This window comes from Schistocerca americana, chromosome X (assembly GCF_021461395.2).
Source record: "Schistocerca americana isolate TAMUIC-IGC-003095 chromosome X, iqSchAmer2.1, whole genome shotgun sequence".
NCBI lineage: Eukaryota > Metazoa > Arthropoda > Insecta > Orthoptera > Acrididae > Schistocerca > Schistocerca americana.
This window is the reverse complement of record NC_060130.1, coordinates 518,311,715-518,327,835: the sequence shown is the minus strand read 5'-3', so window position 1 is coordinate 518,327,835 and position 16,121 is coordinate 518,311,715. Positions and strand designations below refer to the sequence as shown.

The window sequence follows — 16,121 nt, the reverse complement described above, 5'->3', positions numbered from 1 at the left end:
ATAACGGTATCAATATCTCAGTTCATGTATGTGTTTCATTTGAGCTACAATTATGGTAGGCTTGTAAACATAGTAGATGCACTGTTTTCAGTTGTTAAAAACCAATTAAATCACTTGAATGAAAGGCTATCAGAACCCATAATTACATTTTTTGTAATGTTATTTTATGTCATGTGCTATGATGAACACTGGTGTTCAGTGGAGGATTTTTGCTGGTCATGCTGTGCGAGTGTTTGTTTATTGGTTTGTGCAACATAGTAGTATTAACCTATGTAAGTATGCATGTGTTGGGTAAGTTTAAATGGATGGTTTCTGAGTAAGAGAGTTGTACGGAGCAGTTGCAGTACTTTTACACATTTCTAAAACAGGCACAAAAGAGCAGCAGCTACCCTCCCTTTGAAAAGTTATAGCTACAAATCAAAATTAATTGGCCAATTAAATATATTAATTGTAAATTGCCAGAGCAGTTAGTCCCTTCACTAAACTAAAATCTGAAATTAGAGTCTATGAAAGTGCCAGCATCCCACTGTTCCCTCTGACTTTTTCACAATACTTAGTTATGTGGCTGTCTTTGCCCAATCGCGACTGTTGCCAATGTGTTGACATGGGAACAGCTTCTATGAGGTGAGCCATTCTGGCATACTCCATAATTTCATTCAGTTTAAGCACATGCACATTATATACCAGATGCCAGACAGCCTCATCTAGAAGACCCACAGTCCCCCCCCCCCCCCCTCTCTCTTTTCAGTGCTATATTTAGTACAAGTCTCATTTGTATTGTTTCATTTCATTTCAGGGCACCCTTTGCCCACAGCTAGATTCTAACAAAATACTGAACATGGTTCTGGTAGTCCAATGCTGTAATCTGAGCAACTTCATAACATACCCTTAGTACATGTTTTTCAATGACAATTGTATCTTGTTATTGCATTGCGTAATGGTTTTACGGTTACCTTATTCCTTGCAAGATATTGTCACTATAAGTAAAAAATTACAGGACACAAACCTCTACTGCAAGTAGGCAAAGAAATCAGCATTGCCTATGTGAGGGATAATTTATTCAAGAATCTCAGTTGTGTGTGAATTAATTTCATTAGCACAACAATTTCACCAGTTGTCACCATCTAATGAACTCTCCCCAACCCTGCCATACTGCACTCAGCATCACTTTGACTTTTCTCCACAGTAGTGAATCAACATGTTTCCAATGCTTGTTCTGTTTCATTGTCTGAGTTCATAGTGATACACCCAGCACTCGCCCATGGTGACAGGCAGCTAAAGAAGTCTTGTGGATTGGTATAACTTCTCCTGCTGCCACTGCAGTTCCATAGCTTCTTGAATGAGTGTAAACTGTCACAGAACCCAGCAAGCAGTGATCTTTGCTATGTTCAAAATAACATTCAAGACAATGCGAACTAGCCATGGCTGATTTTCCACCATCACCTTGACTGTGAAATGCCAGTCGTCTAGCACGTGGGCCTTCAATTTGTTCCGATTCCCATTTCTTCGCAGAGAGATGCTCTACCACTTTACTGTACATCACTTAGATTTGTTGGAGTGCATGGAGGAGTCTGTGCCACATAACTACTGTGTTACATAATGGATCATTGTTGTCCTATACTTTCACTAACTTGACCTGATTTGCTGCAGTAATGTTCTCCTTTTTGCAAGAAATGTGTTACTGCAGGATACTCCACTTTATCAGTATGATGCACTATTTTGTTTTGGCTCCTCTGGTGGCATGCTACGGTACTGTGGTGAAGAAATTTCAGTGTGTAACAGGACTGCAAAACTGCAAACATGAACCTCAAAACAACAAATAAACATCTACCTATATCTACATAGCAGTGGTCTTTTGCCAGAATGAACTAAGTGACAGTTAGTTTTGAGAAATAAAGAACTGAAGTTATGAGTTTGCAGCAACTTATTTATTCAAATATATTTATGGTTATAGATGTGGTATGGTGCATAATGGGTGTGAGAAATTTTTACAAACATTTTGAGCCCTGCAGCACATTATTTAATTACAGTATGAAACTTAATGCTGCAGAGAAACAACGTAAAAATCAATGTCCATCAGGTTATTTTGTTTACGCACCACATTAATGCACTTCAGATACAAAATATAAAGTAAAGGTTTTTTTTCTTTTTGTATTATACCCATACATAGATCTATTTGGCAACTGAAACACGCAGAAATAATTTAATTATTTATGCAATACCGCATTATTAAACAGTTTCTGTAATTAGGAAAGTACCTTGGAATATAATTAAGGCAATGCTTATGCTTCCCTGTTACCCATATGAGTACTGTATTACTACTCTTCTTCATTACTGCCATTGATAATTTCTGTTATTTCAGCCATTTTGAGACCCTTATAGAATTCATGGTATATTGGGGGTACATATACTAAAAGGCTCTGAATATCTTTCATTTTCTCAGGACATAGTGTGCACTGTGATGGATGCAGTGTAGGCAGTGCAATTTGACAGAGAACAGTGGTGAGCAGTCAATCGTTTATTGAAATTCACTTCCATGTCATTGCGGTTGTATTTGTACTCTATTATCCCTGGCTTCTCTTTTGAAAATCTCATTTCCTTAATCCTAAGCAACTCAATCTTTTCTCCAGAAAGATTTATTTTTCTGTTAGTCATTGCTTTTTCCAGTACCACAGTACTTTTGAAGTCACTACAATCCATTTTTACAACTTCAAATTTACCTTTCTTTACTCTAGCATTCTCAAAAATACAATAAAGTCGTTGAGGGGAAAATATTTCTGGATAATGCTGTAGTTTCCTCTCTATATCCCTAATATCACTGTCATTCGGAAGATACAAGTGACCAGGTTAAGCAAATTTGTGGGAAATTTCCCCAATGTTATTTTTGTCACTCTGAACCAAATGCATCCAAATTGTCATAATTTTAAAATTCCTGTGAAGAACTCATTTTTTTTAAAAAAAAAAAAATATCACTTAGTTCACTACGGCGTAAGACCCCTCATATATACCTCACACGTTACCATAAGGTGCATGGCGGCGGGTACCAAAATCGACCATTCGCCTTCCCTACCAGTTCTCACAAGCCCGTTTCATTTCATATCGCCACATTATGCCCAGATATTTAAAAAACTTGACTGTGTCAAGCAGGACACCAGAATGCTGTATCCAAATGTTACAGGTTTGTTGTTCTTACCCATCTGCATTAACTTACATTTTTCCACATTTAGAGCTAGCTGCCAATCATCACACTGACTAGAAATTTTGTTTAAATTGTCTTTTATCTTCCTACAATCATTCAACTTCAACACGTTACCACACACCACAGCATCATCAGCAAACAACCACACATTGCTGCCCACCTTGTCCGCCAAATCATTTGGAAAAAGAGAACAACAGCAGTCCTATCACACTTTCCCAGGGCACTCCCAATGATACACTTGTTGCTAACGAACATTTGCCATAGAGGACCATGTACTGGGTTCTATTACTTAAGAAGTCTTTGAGCCATTCATGTATCTGGGAACTTATTCCATATGCTCGTACCTTTGTTAACAGCCTACAATGGGGCACCATGTCAAATGCCTTCTGGAAATAAATAAAAAATGGCATTTGCCTCTTGCCCTTCATCCACAGTTCGCAGTACATCACTCAAGAAAAGGGCAAGCTGAGTATCGCAAAAGCGATGCTTTCCAAAACCATGCTGATTGGTGGACTTAAGCTTCTCAGCCTCAAAGAAGTTTATTATATTTGAACCAAGTGTATATTCAAGGATTCTGCAGCAAACCGAAGTTAGGGATATTGGTCTGTGATTTTGTGGGTCCACTCTTTTATCCTTCTTATATACTGCAGTCACCTGCACTTTTTTCCAGTCACTTGGGACTTTGTCCTGGGTGAGAGATTTATTGTAAATGCAGGCTAGGTAAGGGGCCAATGCAGTAGAGTATTTTTTGTAAAATTGAAATGGGATTCCATCCGGACCTAGTGAATTATTTGCTTTCAAACCTTTCAGTTGTTTCTCTACACCAGGGATGCTTGCTACTATGTCATCCATGGGACTGAATGGAAGCCTTCAGTAAATCTTTATTACTACCTATCATATCTACAAGCTGCAACACACTAACTACTGAAAATGTTTCTGATACTAGAAACTTAACTTCAATCTGAGAAGAAGACATAGAAGAAAGTGTGTTTATGGCATCTTGATCAGACCATGAATACCACTGAAAGCACTATTACAAACAAGAACTTAAGATTTATTGTATTCCACCAAGATGAAAACCAAGACTTCCCTAAATAGAAACCAGAGTTCTTTTTGCTAAAGAATGTACACTTGTTTAGAGATAACTTCATTTCTTTTTGTTAGGATTTCACACTCACATGAACAGTGGTGTTATTAAAAGTAATTTTTGACAAGGACCAAGAAGGAATTATCAGTTACCTGTGACAGAAACAATCCAAACACTACACTTGCATGATTTAATAAAACTGTCAGGCTGGCTGGACTGTGGTTCTGATCTTTACCAGTATAAGTCTCTTGTTAAGGCAGTATCTGATGTTGCAATATGTACAATGGCTAACCATGAAATAACTATATTAACAATATACAATTACTCCAAGTTATGTGCTCTGTGTAAAGCATGTTATGATGACGAATTTAGCTGTAAAATAGCTCCAACTGGAAGAATATTGTAATATAAATGCAGTACAGTTGTACTGCCAAAATGCATACACAAATGAAACACACAATTTTTCATAACAAGTAATTGTACTTTTGAATTTGTAACAGATGATCACGAGTTTTGTTTCTGATTTAAAATACAAACAAAAAACACAAAACCACTTACAGCAGGCGACAGTAAAGGGAGTTTAATAAGGCCTAGTAGTCTGCTGACATCTTTCTTCCTCGTTTCTTCATCATGCGCAATCCAGGTCATGAGTGCCTGTAACAGAAGAAACAGTGCAAATTTCGAAAGAAAACAAGGGAGAACAGGTACAATTAAAATGATCTGCTAGTATGTTTTAAACAATATTACTGAACAACTTTTGTCAACATAGATATTTTGTTTGCATTAGGTTCACGATGAGTTCTATAGCCACCACGTATTTTAAAAAATACAGGGTGAAGCGAAATTCGTGCACTCGGGCATCACAGCCCAACTCCTCATGTGCCAACGATAAAAAAATATCTCTCTGAAAATTTTGTACAGTGAGTACATCAGCAGAAAAAGGACATTAAAGAGTGGCAATCTGGCAACACTGTAATCAAATGTATGGTAAACATCTCTGTCACCACCTGCAGGAGATCGGGGGTTCGATCCTGGGTTAGGGCGCATTTTTTTATTTGCTAGTTTCATTCTGTATCCTAAATTTACAACATTTTGCAATGCTGAACACAACAAATATTTGTTTAGTCAAATTAGAAATAGACAGTTGAAACAAAGGACCTGTCATAGGACAGAATAACTACAAAAACAATATCAATTTCGAGATGCTAAAGATGATAGCACAGTACAATAACACAACATCTTCCTGTCATTTATACTACACGTAATACGAGCACTCAGATGTCGGACATTAGTAACTAGTGACAATAATAATGTCCATATTAATGATCGCATGACCTTCACAACAGAATATGTTGTCCTCAGAACAACAGATGCTCAAAGCCACCTCCCTGCACGTCCAAACATTGCGCAACCCGCCGGATCTTACAGCTCTGGACCCTTCGCAGCAAAGCTGTGTCCACAGCAACAAGAGCAGGATGAACATGCACCACCAATTCTTCCACATTCTTCGGCGGAGTAGAGTACACGTGCTCCTGCAGGTGTCCCCACAGGAAGAAATCCAGGGGATTTGGGTCAGGTGAACACAGTGGCCATACAACTGGATCTCTATGTCAGTCATTTTCCTGGAAATGTTCTGTCCAAATACTGTCGCACATTAATTCCAGAGTGTGGAGGTGCACCATCATGTTGGAACGATATTCTCTGCCGAACATGTAGTGGAACATCTTCCAATGCGTGAGGCAGATAGTTTGATAGGAATACATGATACCTTCATGCAGGCAACATGTAAAGGCCCAAACACTTGTCGCCCAATATTCCGGGCCAGACGTTGATACCAAAGCGAACTTGATATCCATGATCACAGGTGACTTTCGGGTTAGCCTCACACCAATGGTGGGCATTGTGCAGACTGATGACACCCTCACGAGTGAATGCTGCTTCATCAAACCATATTATGATGTTCACAAAGTCATTGTTGGCTTCCTGTTGTTGTTGGAACCATTCACAAAATTGTATCTGCTGATGGTGATCTGCAGGATGCAGGCGTTGTGTGAAAGCATAATGATAGGGGTGCAGCCCATGCTCGTGCACAACGTTAACGACCGTGTGTTGTGAGACACGCAGCTGCCTTCCTACGCTGCATTGGATTCTGTCATGGGCATGTTACTTCGCCCGCAACTAGTCCCTGTCAGGAGGACAGCGCATACAGTATAAACACACCGCCAGTCCTGCGAGCTGTTCCACCTAACACGCATTACACCTTTGACAAATATTGCTCTGCATGATTCATCCCGACACCGCTAATTGTGAAATGTTCGATTTCAAATTACGCTGTTTCCCTAACAGTAGCAGATGTGATTTTTCCACAATTGCATCGATATAATAATAATAATAATAATAATAATAATAACACGTTCCTACATACAAGTATACACCACAAAATGTACTGGAGAATGATGAATACAAATTATACTGGAACAGAACCATTGTAACAGATAAAACAACGCCACATAACAAACCTGACATCATACTCACCAATAAAAAGAAGAGATTAACACAACTAATCGAAATATCCATACCCAATACAACAAATCTACAAAAGAAAACAGGAGAAAAAATTGAAAAATACATCCAACTGGCTGAGGAAGTCAAAGACATGTGGCATCAGGATAAAGTTGACATCATACCAATTATACTATCAACTACAGGAGTCATACCACACAATATCCACCAGTACATCAATGCAATACAGCTACATCCAAACATATATATACAACTACAGAAATCCGTAATTATTGATACATGTTCAATTACCCGAAAGTTCCTAAATGCAATGTAACATATACCGTACAGTTAAAAGGAAGTGACGCTTGATCAAGGTCCGCGTCACTCCATTTTTAACCGGACTTAACGTCTGAGAAAGTGAAGGAAATAATAATAATACATTAAGATACATACTAAACAGCATGCGGTTACCAGACTCAATGTTGAAAGGTATAATTAGTGGGACCATGGTGGTAACACACAAATAGTAACCAAGTTTCGACATGATTCACAAAGCACGTTCCCAGTCCTACTACAAAATGTAATGGACCTGAATGAGGCAAGAATAATAATTGGTACTAATCTATGGGACCATTGGAGAAGGGTACAAGGAATACAAGTTTCACATCTAGTAGATGAAGTGGTGTGAATAAATTCACACCACCACGTGGAATGTGCTTCTTTCAAAGCTGACCAATCTTACATTTCTACGATTGTAGTACGCAAGTGCAGATGTTTTCTTGAGGGCCAACTGCAATCGTCATTGACGATTAAGATGCCAGATACCGTACCACCTGGACTACATTTACCAAACAAAAAACATATACCTCAACCCAGGATCGAACCATCGACCTCCTGCATGTTGACTCAAAACTCTATCCACTGCACCAACTGTACATCAGATGTACTGACAGAGATAGTTATCATACACGGGGTTACAGGGTTGCCAGATTGCCATTCTTTAACGTCCTTTTTCTGCGGACATTCTTTAACGTCCTTTTTCTGCGGATGTACTCGGCGGACAAAATTTTGTGAGCAACAATTTTTATCACTGGTATGTGAGGAATCACGCTGCGAAGCCCGAGTGCACGAACTTTGCTTCACCCTGTATAGCTATGTCATTTGCACAATTTCCAGGATTTAAACCCAGGTATCTGCCTATTTTAGGCATTGATCCTACAATTGACAGATACAAAAGTTTTTTCCACTCCCTCCAAAAGCTTCAACCTGTTATTACTTCTCTGCTTCCTGCAGACTATTGTAACATAGATGAAGGTTAGAGTTTAAAGTATTGCTGACATTATGGTCACAATGCCACCACACCAGTTTTTGGGTATAAACTTGTGAATGTGCAGCAGAAATCTCCAATGTAAAACTCAGCTGGTAATAAAGGGGGTAGACAAAAATATGGAAATATAGTTCAGTGCAGGTCATGCACAGGATTTAGTGAATCTTATACCATTCTTCCTGCAAAACAGTGCCAAGTTCAGGTAATAATGATGGACGTGGATAGCAATCGTGCACCCTTCTCTCCAAAGCAGGCCACAAAGGCTTAATAATATTGAGATCTGGTAACTGTGGCAGTCAGGGCAGATGCAACAATTCATCCATCTGCTCACAAAGCCAGTCCTGGACAATGCAAGTTGTGTGAGCAGGAGCCGTGTCATCTTCAAACACAGCAGCTCCATTAGGGAACAAACATTGTACCATGAGTTAGATCTGATCAGCCAAAATTGTCATATAACCTTGGCTTTAATATGACCTTGCAGAGTAACCATGGAGTAAATGGAATACCACAATATGGCTGCCCAAATCACCACCAAACCCACTCAATGTTTCACTCTTGGGATATAAACTTGACCAGAAGTTAGAAACAGTGTGAAACGAGACTTATCCAACTAAATTACCTTCTTACATTGCTCCATAGTCCGGGTTTTACAGCTTTGGCACCACATTTTCCTGTTATGGGCATTTGTATCATTGATGAGTGGCTTTGGAATTCCAGCTCCTCCTGCAATTCCCTGTTTACAGATCTCCCTTCATGTTGTTTTCGTGCTAAAAGGTTTACAATTGCGTCATTCTGTTGTGCAGTGATTTTTGCAGCTGTCATCCTTTTATTTTTTGTCACAATCCACTTAAACGATTATCTACCATGATCACTCACCACACACTTTTGTCTGTGTGGTGACTTAACGGATGAAATTTTTATGCAATTCTCTCTATGTGGTAAAAATCTTCGATATGGTGCCTCTTAGAACACCAAACACTTCAACTGCTTTCATTACAGAAGCACCCATATATGAGCATCAATAATTTGACAATGTTCAAATGCACTAAGCTCTGATATAATGCACTCACAACTACACAGAACACAGTTATGACAACAAGTAACACTCTGAACATACTGAGGACATTACACTGTTCCCATTTGTGGTCAAATACAAGAATGCACCTGTGGGCTTCACCAGAATCAGCATTTATGTTCAAGCATGCATTTCTCACAGTGTTTCCATATTTCTGTCCAACTCCTGCAACTGATGTTTATTAGCTGAAATATAGTGCCAAGAGGTTGATGTTATCTGGCTGCAATCCCAAAACCTCATGGCATACTCATTACATTCAGGAATCTTCAACAATAACATCAAATGATCTGTCTGTCTGACATGACTATGTAGGCACACAACTGTATTAATTGAAGGTACACCAATTTTTCTATCATATGGTTGTACTGTGCCCAGAAAATAATATGAAGCACCCAGAAGATACAGTCAGATTTCCACGTAACTTCATACACACAGACACCATTGGTGTGTTTGTTAATAATTATGAGTGCCAACTCCCTGTGACATGTAGATTGCCCACTATAGTGCATTAGTGTCATTGATGTTTAGTGTTGTTACCAGGCACAGTTCTCTGTGCCCGCCTTCAGTTGAGGCAGCTTCTTTTGTAATGGTGGTTTCCGACATCATTGTTATAGCATCACCGAAAGTTACACATCATAATTAAAAAGCAACTTAATTCAAATTATCTTTTGTATAATTTAAGGTTACACAGAAGACCAATTTTATTTAAGATTCAGTGCAGCAAAATAAAATCACAGTCCCTCACTGAATGTCAATTACATTCACATGTAAGTCTTGTTTATAATATATCAATTGGACAGGGTTGACACGAAAACAGAATTGCTGAACACGCTACAAAAAAAAAATTGCAAAAAAAATACCTGAATTTCTATAAATGTTAGTAATATTAGGCATAATTCCTAGAAGGGAAATCAAAACCAAAAACTTCAATCATAGTAAGTAAAATGAAACAAATAATTTCAACCAATTTTATGATGTAGCTGACAGTTTTGGTTACATAAGGACCAACATGTATTAAGTATAAATATAGGTTATGATGAACAAAGAGCTTTCTGTCTGAAGCAACTGATTAGCCATAAACTGAGTGCTCAAGATCCATCACAGATTAAAGAAAAGAGTGGAGAATTCAACAGAACTATATATCACAGCATCATTTCTTGATAAATAAAGATTACCATCACATCTATTTGACAGGAAAATATCAGTGCCTAGTTCAGTAAATGTAGTGTGGTTTTAACATTTCACTTAATTGATGTGTCCGGCTGCCTCCACCAGAAGTATATTGTCTCCCAGCCTCTATACTGATTTTCGCGATCTTTTTAAGTCTCTCTTATTCTTTATTAAGAATTTTTTTAATGAATCCTCAGGCCTTTTAGTAACAATAAACAACATCAATGGACAAAATATTAATCACTCTCTCAAAAGAGCACAATGGTCACTAGATGGTGTAGAACTGGTACCAGACAATCATGTGACCCTCCACCATGACAGCGAAACAGTGTGTATGAGCGAATCAGTTGTACAGAATCAGCAAAGTATAACAGGTTGATATGGAGGTATCATGTCTGAATGGGCCCATGACCACATTGCAAATGAAGTTGCTGGATGTGTTGATGTATCAACATGGACTGTCCCATGTGTCAACAGGAAATTGTTTACCAGTTGCAACTATGAAACATGCCACAAGAACAGTGGGCATAAAGAAAGATTCCAATTAACAGGAACTGCAAATGAGCATCATGTCATATTAATGACAATTAGTTTCAAATCAGACAGTAATTGATGCTGTTAGCAATTAGCGAATGAAGATTCACTTCAACCAGTTTTTTAGTAAATATTTAAAATGGAACTGCATGGAAAGGTGGTTTGGAGAATGGTACCTCGTAAAAGGTAACTGCTTACACTAAGATGTAAAGCCACAATGATACCAAACAATGTAGAAACTCAACAGTAGCTGACTGGAGACAAACAGTGTGGTTCTACAAGTCACAATTTTTCCGCTGTTGAAATGATGCAAAGGGTCAAGTACACCGCCAGCCCAACTGAGACATTTAACCTGCAGTGTGTAAGTGTGTAGTTTAGGCCAGAGGTGGTTCTGTAATTTTGTGGGGGTGTTTTTCGTAACACTACTTGGTCCCACTTATGCATGTTTCTGAGAACGAGAGTCAAAATGTCTATTTAAACACTGTTTGTGACCAAATATTGCCCTTCCTTTTAACTCTTCATGGTGAGTGTACTGTGAACTCAACATTCTTGGTTTGACGAACATTCACGAAACCAATCCCTATCACACCTCAACTGCCCTGCTACTTAACCAGGTCTTAATCGCATAGAAAACTTCTGGTACCATTTAGAACAGTGGGTGAAATGTAGAAATTGACATCCCTGCAATTTGGCAGCTCTATGTGGTATAATCAACAACATTTGGTTTCAGCTGGATATGGCATAACTGAATAAACTTGTTGATTCTCTTCCTTGCCAAATTGAGCTTATTACAAAGGCTAGAGGTAACATTACATTGTATTACCATGATGTTACCTCGGGGTGAGGGAGACTTAAATGTTTTGTCTGTCATGCTTACTTTATTCAGCACAAGATGTTACCAATATTACATCAATCAGATTTTCATTACTCTCCTTAGGACTAGCTACACAAGGTCTCCCATTTCTTTTGATGTCATTGCAGTCCAATGGTCCACTGGGATGTTTTTGTTTTCAGTATCAATAGACATCCCAAGAAAATCTGTGAAAGCATTCTGCTGCAACTTCTTCATAATCTTTGTGGTGGCATGACAACCAACAAATTGTCTACCTAAATCAATGGCCACGAATGAAGTTCACCACACAGAGGCAATGTCACTGGATCCAAAATGCTCAACTTCAATGACTGTTTTACAACTCACATCTGGATCCCCCCCCAATAACAGATACTCTGGATTGGATGATTGGGAACTGTCTTTACTACATGTCCTTGACAATTCTTCTGGTCTTCAGACAAAATAATATTCAATGAATTCAAGAAAAAACTTGCATAATGTGTACCTTCGGCGATGGCTTAAGTATATGTCAACTTACATTGAAAACATTTTCTTCACATGGTACATTCAAGTCATCTGACTTAAGTAATTTTTCCACTTCATCGGCAGACAACTTTGTGAATTCCTCTCTGTTTATGACTTCCATGAAGTGTTCCTGGAAAAAATTTTATTTCAGTAATGCAGTTCATTACGTTTATGATGATTAATGATTAACAAAGCAATTAATACAATGAGACAACAAGAACAATTTACAAATGAACAGTTTAAATTAAATCAGCCAGAAAAATTATCTGTACTGTATGACTTACATCTAATCATCAGATACTACCTTCATATTTTGTAAGTGTTTTGCAAATCTTCGTGTACCGAGCCATTTAACTTAGGTTATCAATTTGTCGGTGCCATTTTAAGTAAAATAAAGCAGAGCCAGATTACACAAGTACAAAGGTTCCTCCATGGGATGAAACTAAAGACCGTGTCATTTCTTGAGGCTAGGCAATTTACTGACCGACTACAGAACAGATGAAGGATGTGTAGGAAGAATGTCACAAAAATTATGGGCAAACTGCAAACTGAAGAAAGCACAGCACATTTAAATTAATGATATCACACAACCATGTGGGATCTAACAAATTTTGGGATAGCATATTTATACATCCTCCTCTCTCACAAATGGATTGTCATTTTTATTCCACCAGGGAGAAGTATTATTATATTAAAATTAAATAACTGCTCAATTATTTTGTCCCCTATTTGATTCATCTGCAGTGAACATAAGTTGATCCCAAGGAGTTCAGATGACTGCATGTGGTCATTAAGACCCTACATCCAATCTCTGCTAATCATTACTTCCAGAATATACAAACAAGGCACTGGGAGAATTTTTACAACAGTAAATAAAGCAGTAATGCCTCCCGAGTCATAAAAATTTAATAATGAACATATAACAGCGGAAGTAATACAGATCATAGCCTGAAATGTCCTCTATATAACACTACCATTCAACATAGTTACCATGCATCTGTATACATTTGCACAATCATAGAATCCAAGCATCGAAACTAGTTTGGAAAAATTCAGTGTTTTGCTCCTTGATCCACAATTTTAAAAACTCAGGTTTTGCTATTCACTGTGAACTCTAATGCGTCTGTCTCCTGGGATCCCTTCATCAGCACATCCTCAATTGGCATCTGTGATAGATGTCAGCTGGCCACTGTGCAGTTTGTCTGCAATGTCCATTTCTCCATTAGCAAACAGCTTTGAATTCATGGGTCAAGAAGAAAAACACCCGAATTTTTGCAAACTGGTCTTGATGCCAGAGTTCAAACATTTAGTGAAGGTATACAAATGTGTGGTGACTATGTTGAAAAATAGTTAGCGTACAGTTCAGGCTATGATCTGATCTATTTTTTCTGTAAGGAAAGTTCTGGCAGAATGTAAGTACTTAAGAATAAAGGAGACCAATCACCAAATACAAGCAGCATTGGGTAGTCAATAGGTAGTGCTGGCTGAACTCATATTGCCGGGATTGCATTTTGGCAGGTGGATTAGTGTGGGGTGGGGTTGTATCAAATGGGATGGGTAGGGGAGGGGCAAATGCCAGGCAGCAAGGGGGTTCGGGCTGGATAGCTAGCAATTTGGAGGGAGGCACCAGGTTTGCTGGCTACAACTGTGGGAGGGAGAGGTGGAAGTTGCACAGGCACTACATGTAATGCATACATGTTGGAGTCAGTGGAGTTCTTTGCAAGATGACAGTGACACGGATACATGGATTGGGACAGGGTAATGTGGCATGTGAAGGGGAAACTGTTGGGTTGAGGGTGCAGACACAATGAGTTAACAGAGATTGAGGCCATGAGTGTTATCAGAGTAAAGGATGTGTTATAAGGATAACTCCCATCTACGTAGTTCACAAAAACTGATGATGGAGGGAAGGAACCAGATGGCCTGGCTTATGAGTCAGCCATTGAACTTGAGCCTGTCACTCCCAGCTGCAAGTTGTGCCACTAGGTGGTCAACTTTTTTCTTGGCCATAGTTTGTGGTGGCCATTTATTCGGGTAGGCAGCTGGTTGGTTGTTATATCAACATAAAAAAATTATGCAGTGACTGCAGCAGAGTTGTTATACGACAAGACTGCTTTCACAGGTGGCCCTGCCTCTAATGGGGCAGGATAATGCTGTGACAGGACTGGTTTTGGAAGTGCTGTGTAGGTGGATTAGCAGTTCTTGCACCTTTTCCATAGGGGCATGACCGCTGTGGCAAATGGTTGGGAGTGGGAGTGGCATAGGGTTAGGTCATGACATTGTCTTGGTTGGTTGGGTGCCAGAATACCATTTTAGGAAGGTAGGAAGGATCTTAGATAGGATGTCCCTCATTTTTGGCGTGATGGTATATAGTCAAATCCTTGGCAAAGGATAGCATTTATTCGTTCCAGTTCAGTGTGATATTGGGTGACAAAGGACAGTGCACCTTTGTAACTCGATGCTTGAGGGTGGTGGGAGTATTAGGGGTTTGTGAGTATGTTGCATGGAAAACCTGTTCGTGAATAGGTTGGGTTGGGATGGTGAGTGTCTGTGAAGGTCCTCACGAGATCTTCAGCATACTGAGCAAGAAGTTCTTGCCACTGTAAATGCACCATCTACAGGTGGTCTGGGAGCAATTTTTTGGTGTAGAAGAGATGACAGTGGTTCAAATGCGGGTATGTGGGTGCTTAGTGTGATCAATAAGGACATAGGTATGTATGGAGCCATCACAGAGTTGGAGATCCATGTCTAGTAAGGTGGCTCGTTGGTTTATAGAGAACCAGTAGAAGTGGTTGGGCAGAAGTTGTTGAGGTTTGGGAGGACTGATAATCAAGTGCTTTTGCTCTGAGTCTAGATCATGATGATGTCATCACTGAAACTGGACCAGACAATGGGTTTGTCGTTTCAGGAGGCTAGGTATGTTTCCTCTAGATGGCCCAGAGAAAGGTTGACATAAGAGCATGTCATGGTGGTGCTGCAGATTTGTTAATATAACTTCCACTCAAAGGGAAGTAGTTGGGTTTGATGGTGCACCTGGGAAGATTTTTGAGGATTGAGGTAGTGTGGGTTTGGAGCCTGAAGGATGTTGGCAGAAGTTGTGTTGGATAGTAGAAAGGCCATGGACATGAAGAATGTTGGTCTACTGGGAGGTGGCATCAACAGTAACAAGTAGGAACCCATTAGGTAAAGAGGTGGGGACAGCGGAGAGTCGATAAACAAAATGGTTAGTATTTTTGATGTGGGAGGCTAGGTTTATGGCAAATGGTTTGAGGTGTTAATCAACCTACACGGAAATTTTTTCAGTAGGAGCACACTAACTAGCTAAAATGGGGCATCCCGGATAGTTGGCTTGGGGACTCCGAGGAAGCACATTGAGGGTGGGTGTGCAGGGTGTCACTGGGGTGAGGAGGAAGATGATATCAGGGGAGATGTTCTGGGATGGGCCTAAGGATTTCAGTAGGGATTGGAGGTTATGTTAGATTTCTTGGACGGGATTATTACAGTACAGCTTGCAGGTGGAGGAGTCAGACCATTGGCAGAAGCCTTCAATGAGGTAGTTACTACCACTCATCAAGAAAATGGCATTGCCTTTGTCTGCAAAGAGGATGATTAATCAGGGTCCACCTTGTGATTGTGAATGGCTGTTTTCTCTACTGTTGACAGGCTGCTGTTTTTTGGGAAGAGACCTGTGGAAGGGTGCCAAGGTCAAGTTGGAGAAACGGAATTCCTGAAAAGTGACCAGGGGGTGGTTAAATGGGAGGAGGGAAGGTCACAGTTGGATTGTGGCATGAAATGAGGGAGGCATGCTTCAATGTTGGGATTAGATTGGCTTTGGTTGGAGGGATTGGTGGCAAAAAAAAGATTGAA

The 16,121-nt window shown here is 39.5% G+C and overlaps 1 protein-coding gene across 2 annotated transcripts in view; it reads right to left on the bottom strand.

Annotated features, from left to right (window-relative positions):
* Positions 1-16,121, bottom strand: part of LOC124555516 (kelch-like protein 5) — a 318,356-nt gene that overhangs the window by 57,796 nt on the left and 244,439 nt on the right. For both annotated transcript variants that reach the window (XM_047129462.1, XM_047129463.1), the window contains 2 exons: positions 12,268-12,384; positions 4,845-4,940 (listed from right to left, as the gene is read on the bottom strand). In XM_047129462.1, coding sequence (XP_046985418.1) covers positions 4,845-4,940; positions 12,268-12,384 — 213 coding nt within the window. The remainder of the gene's footprint in view (positions 1-4,844; positions 4,941-12,267; positions 12,385-16,121) is intronic.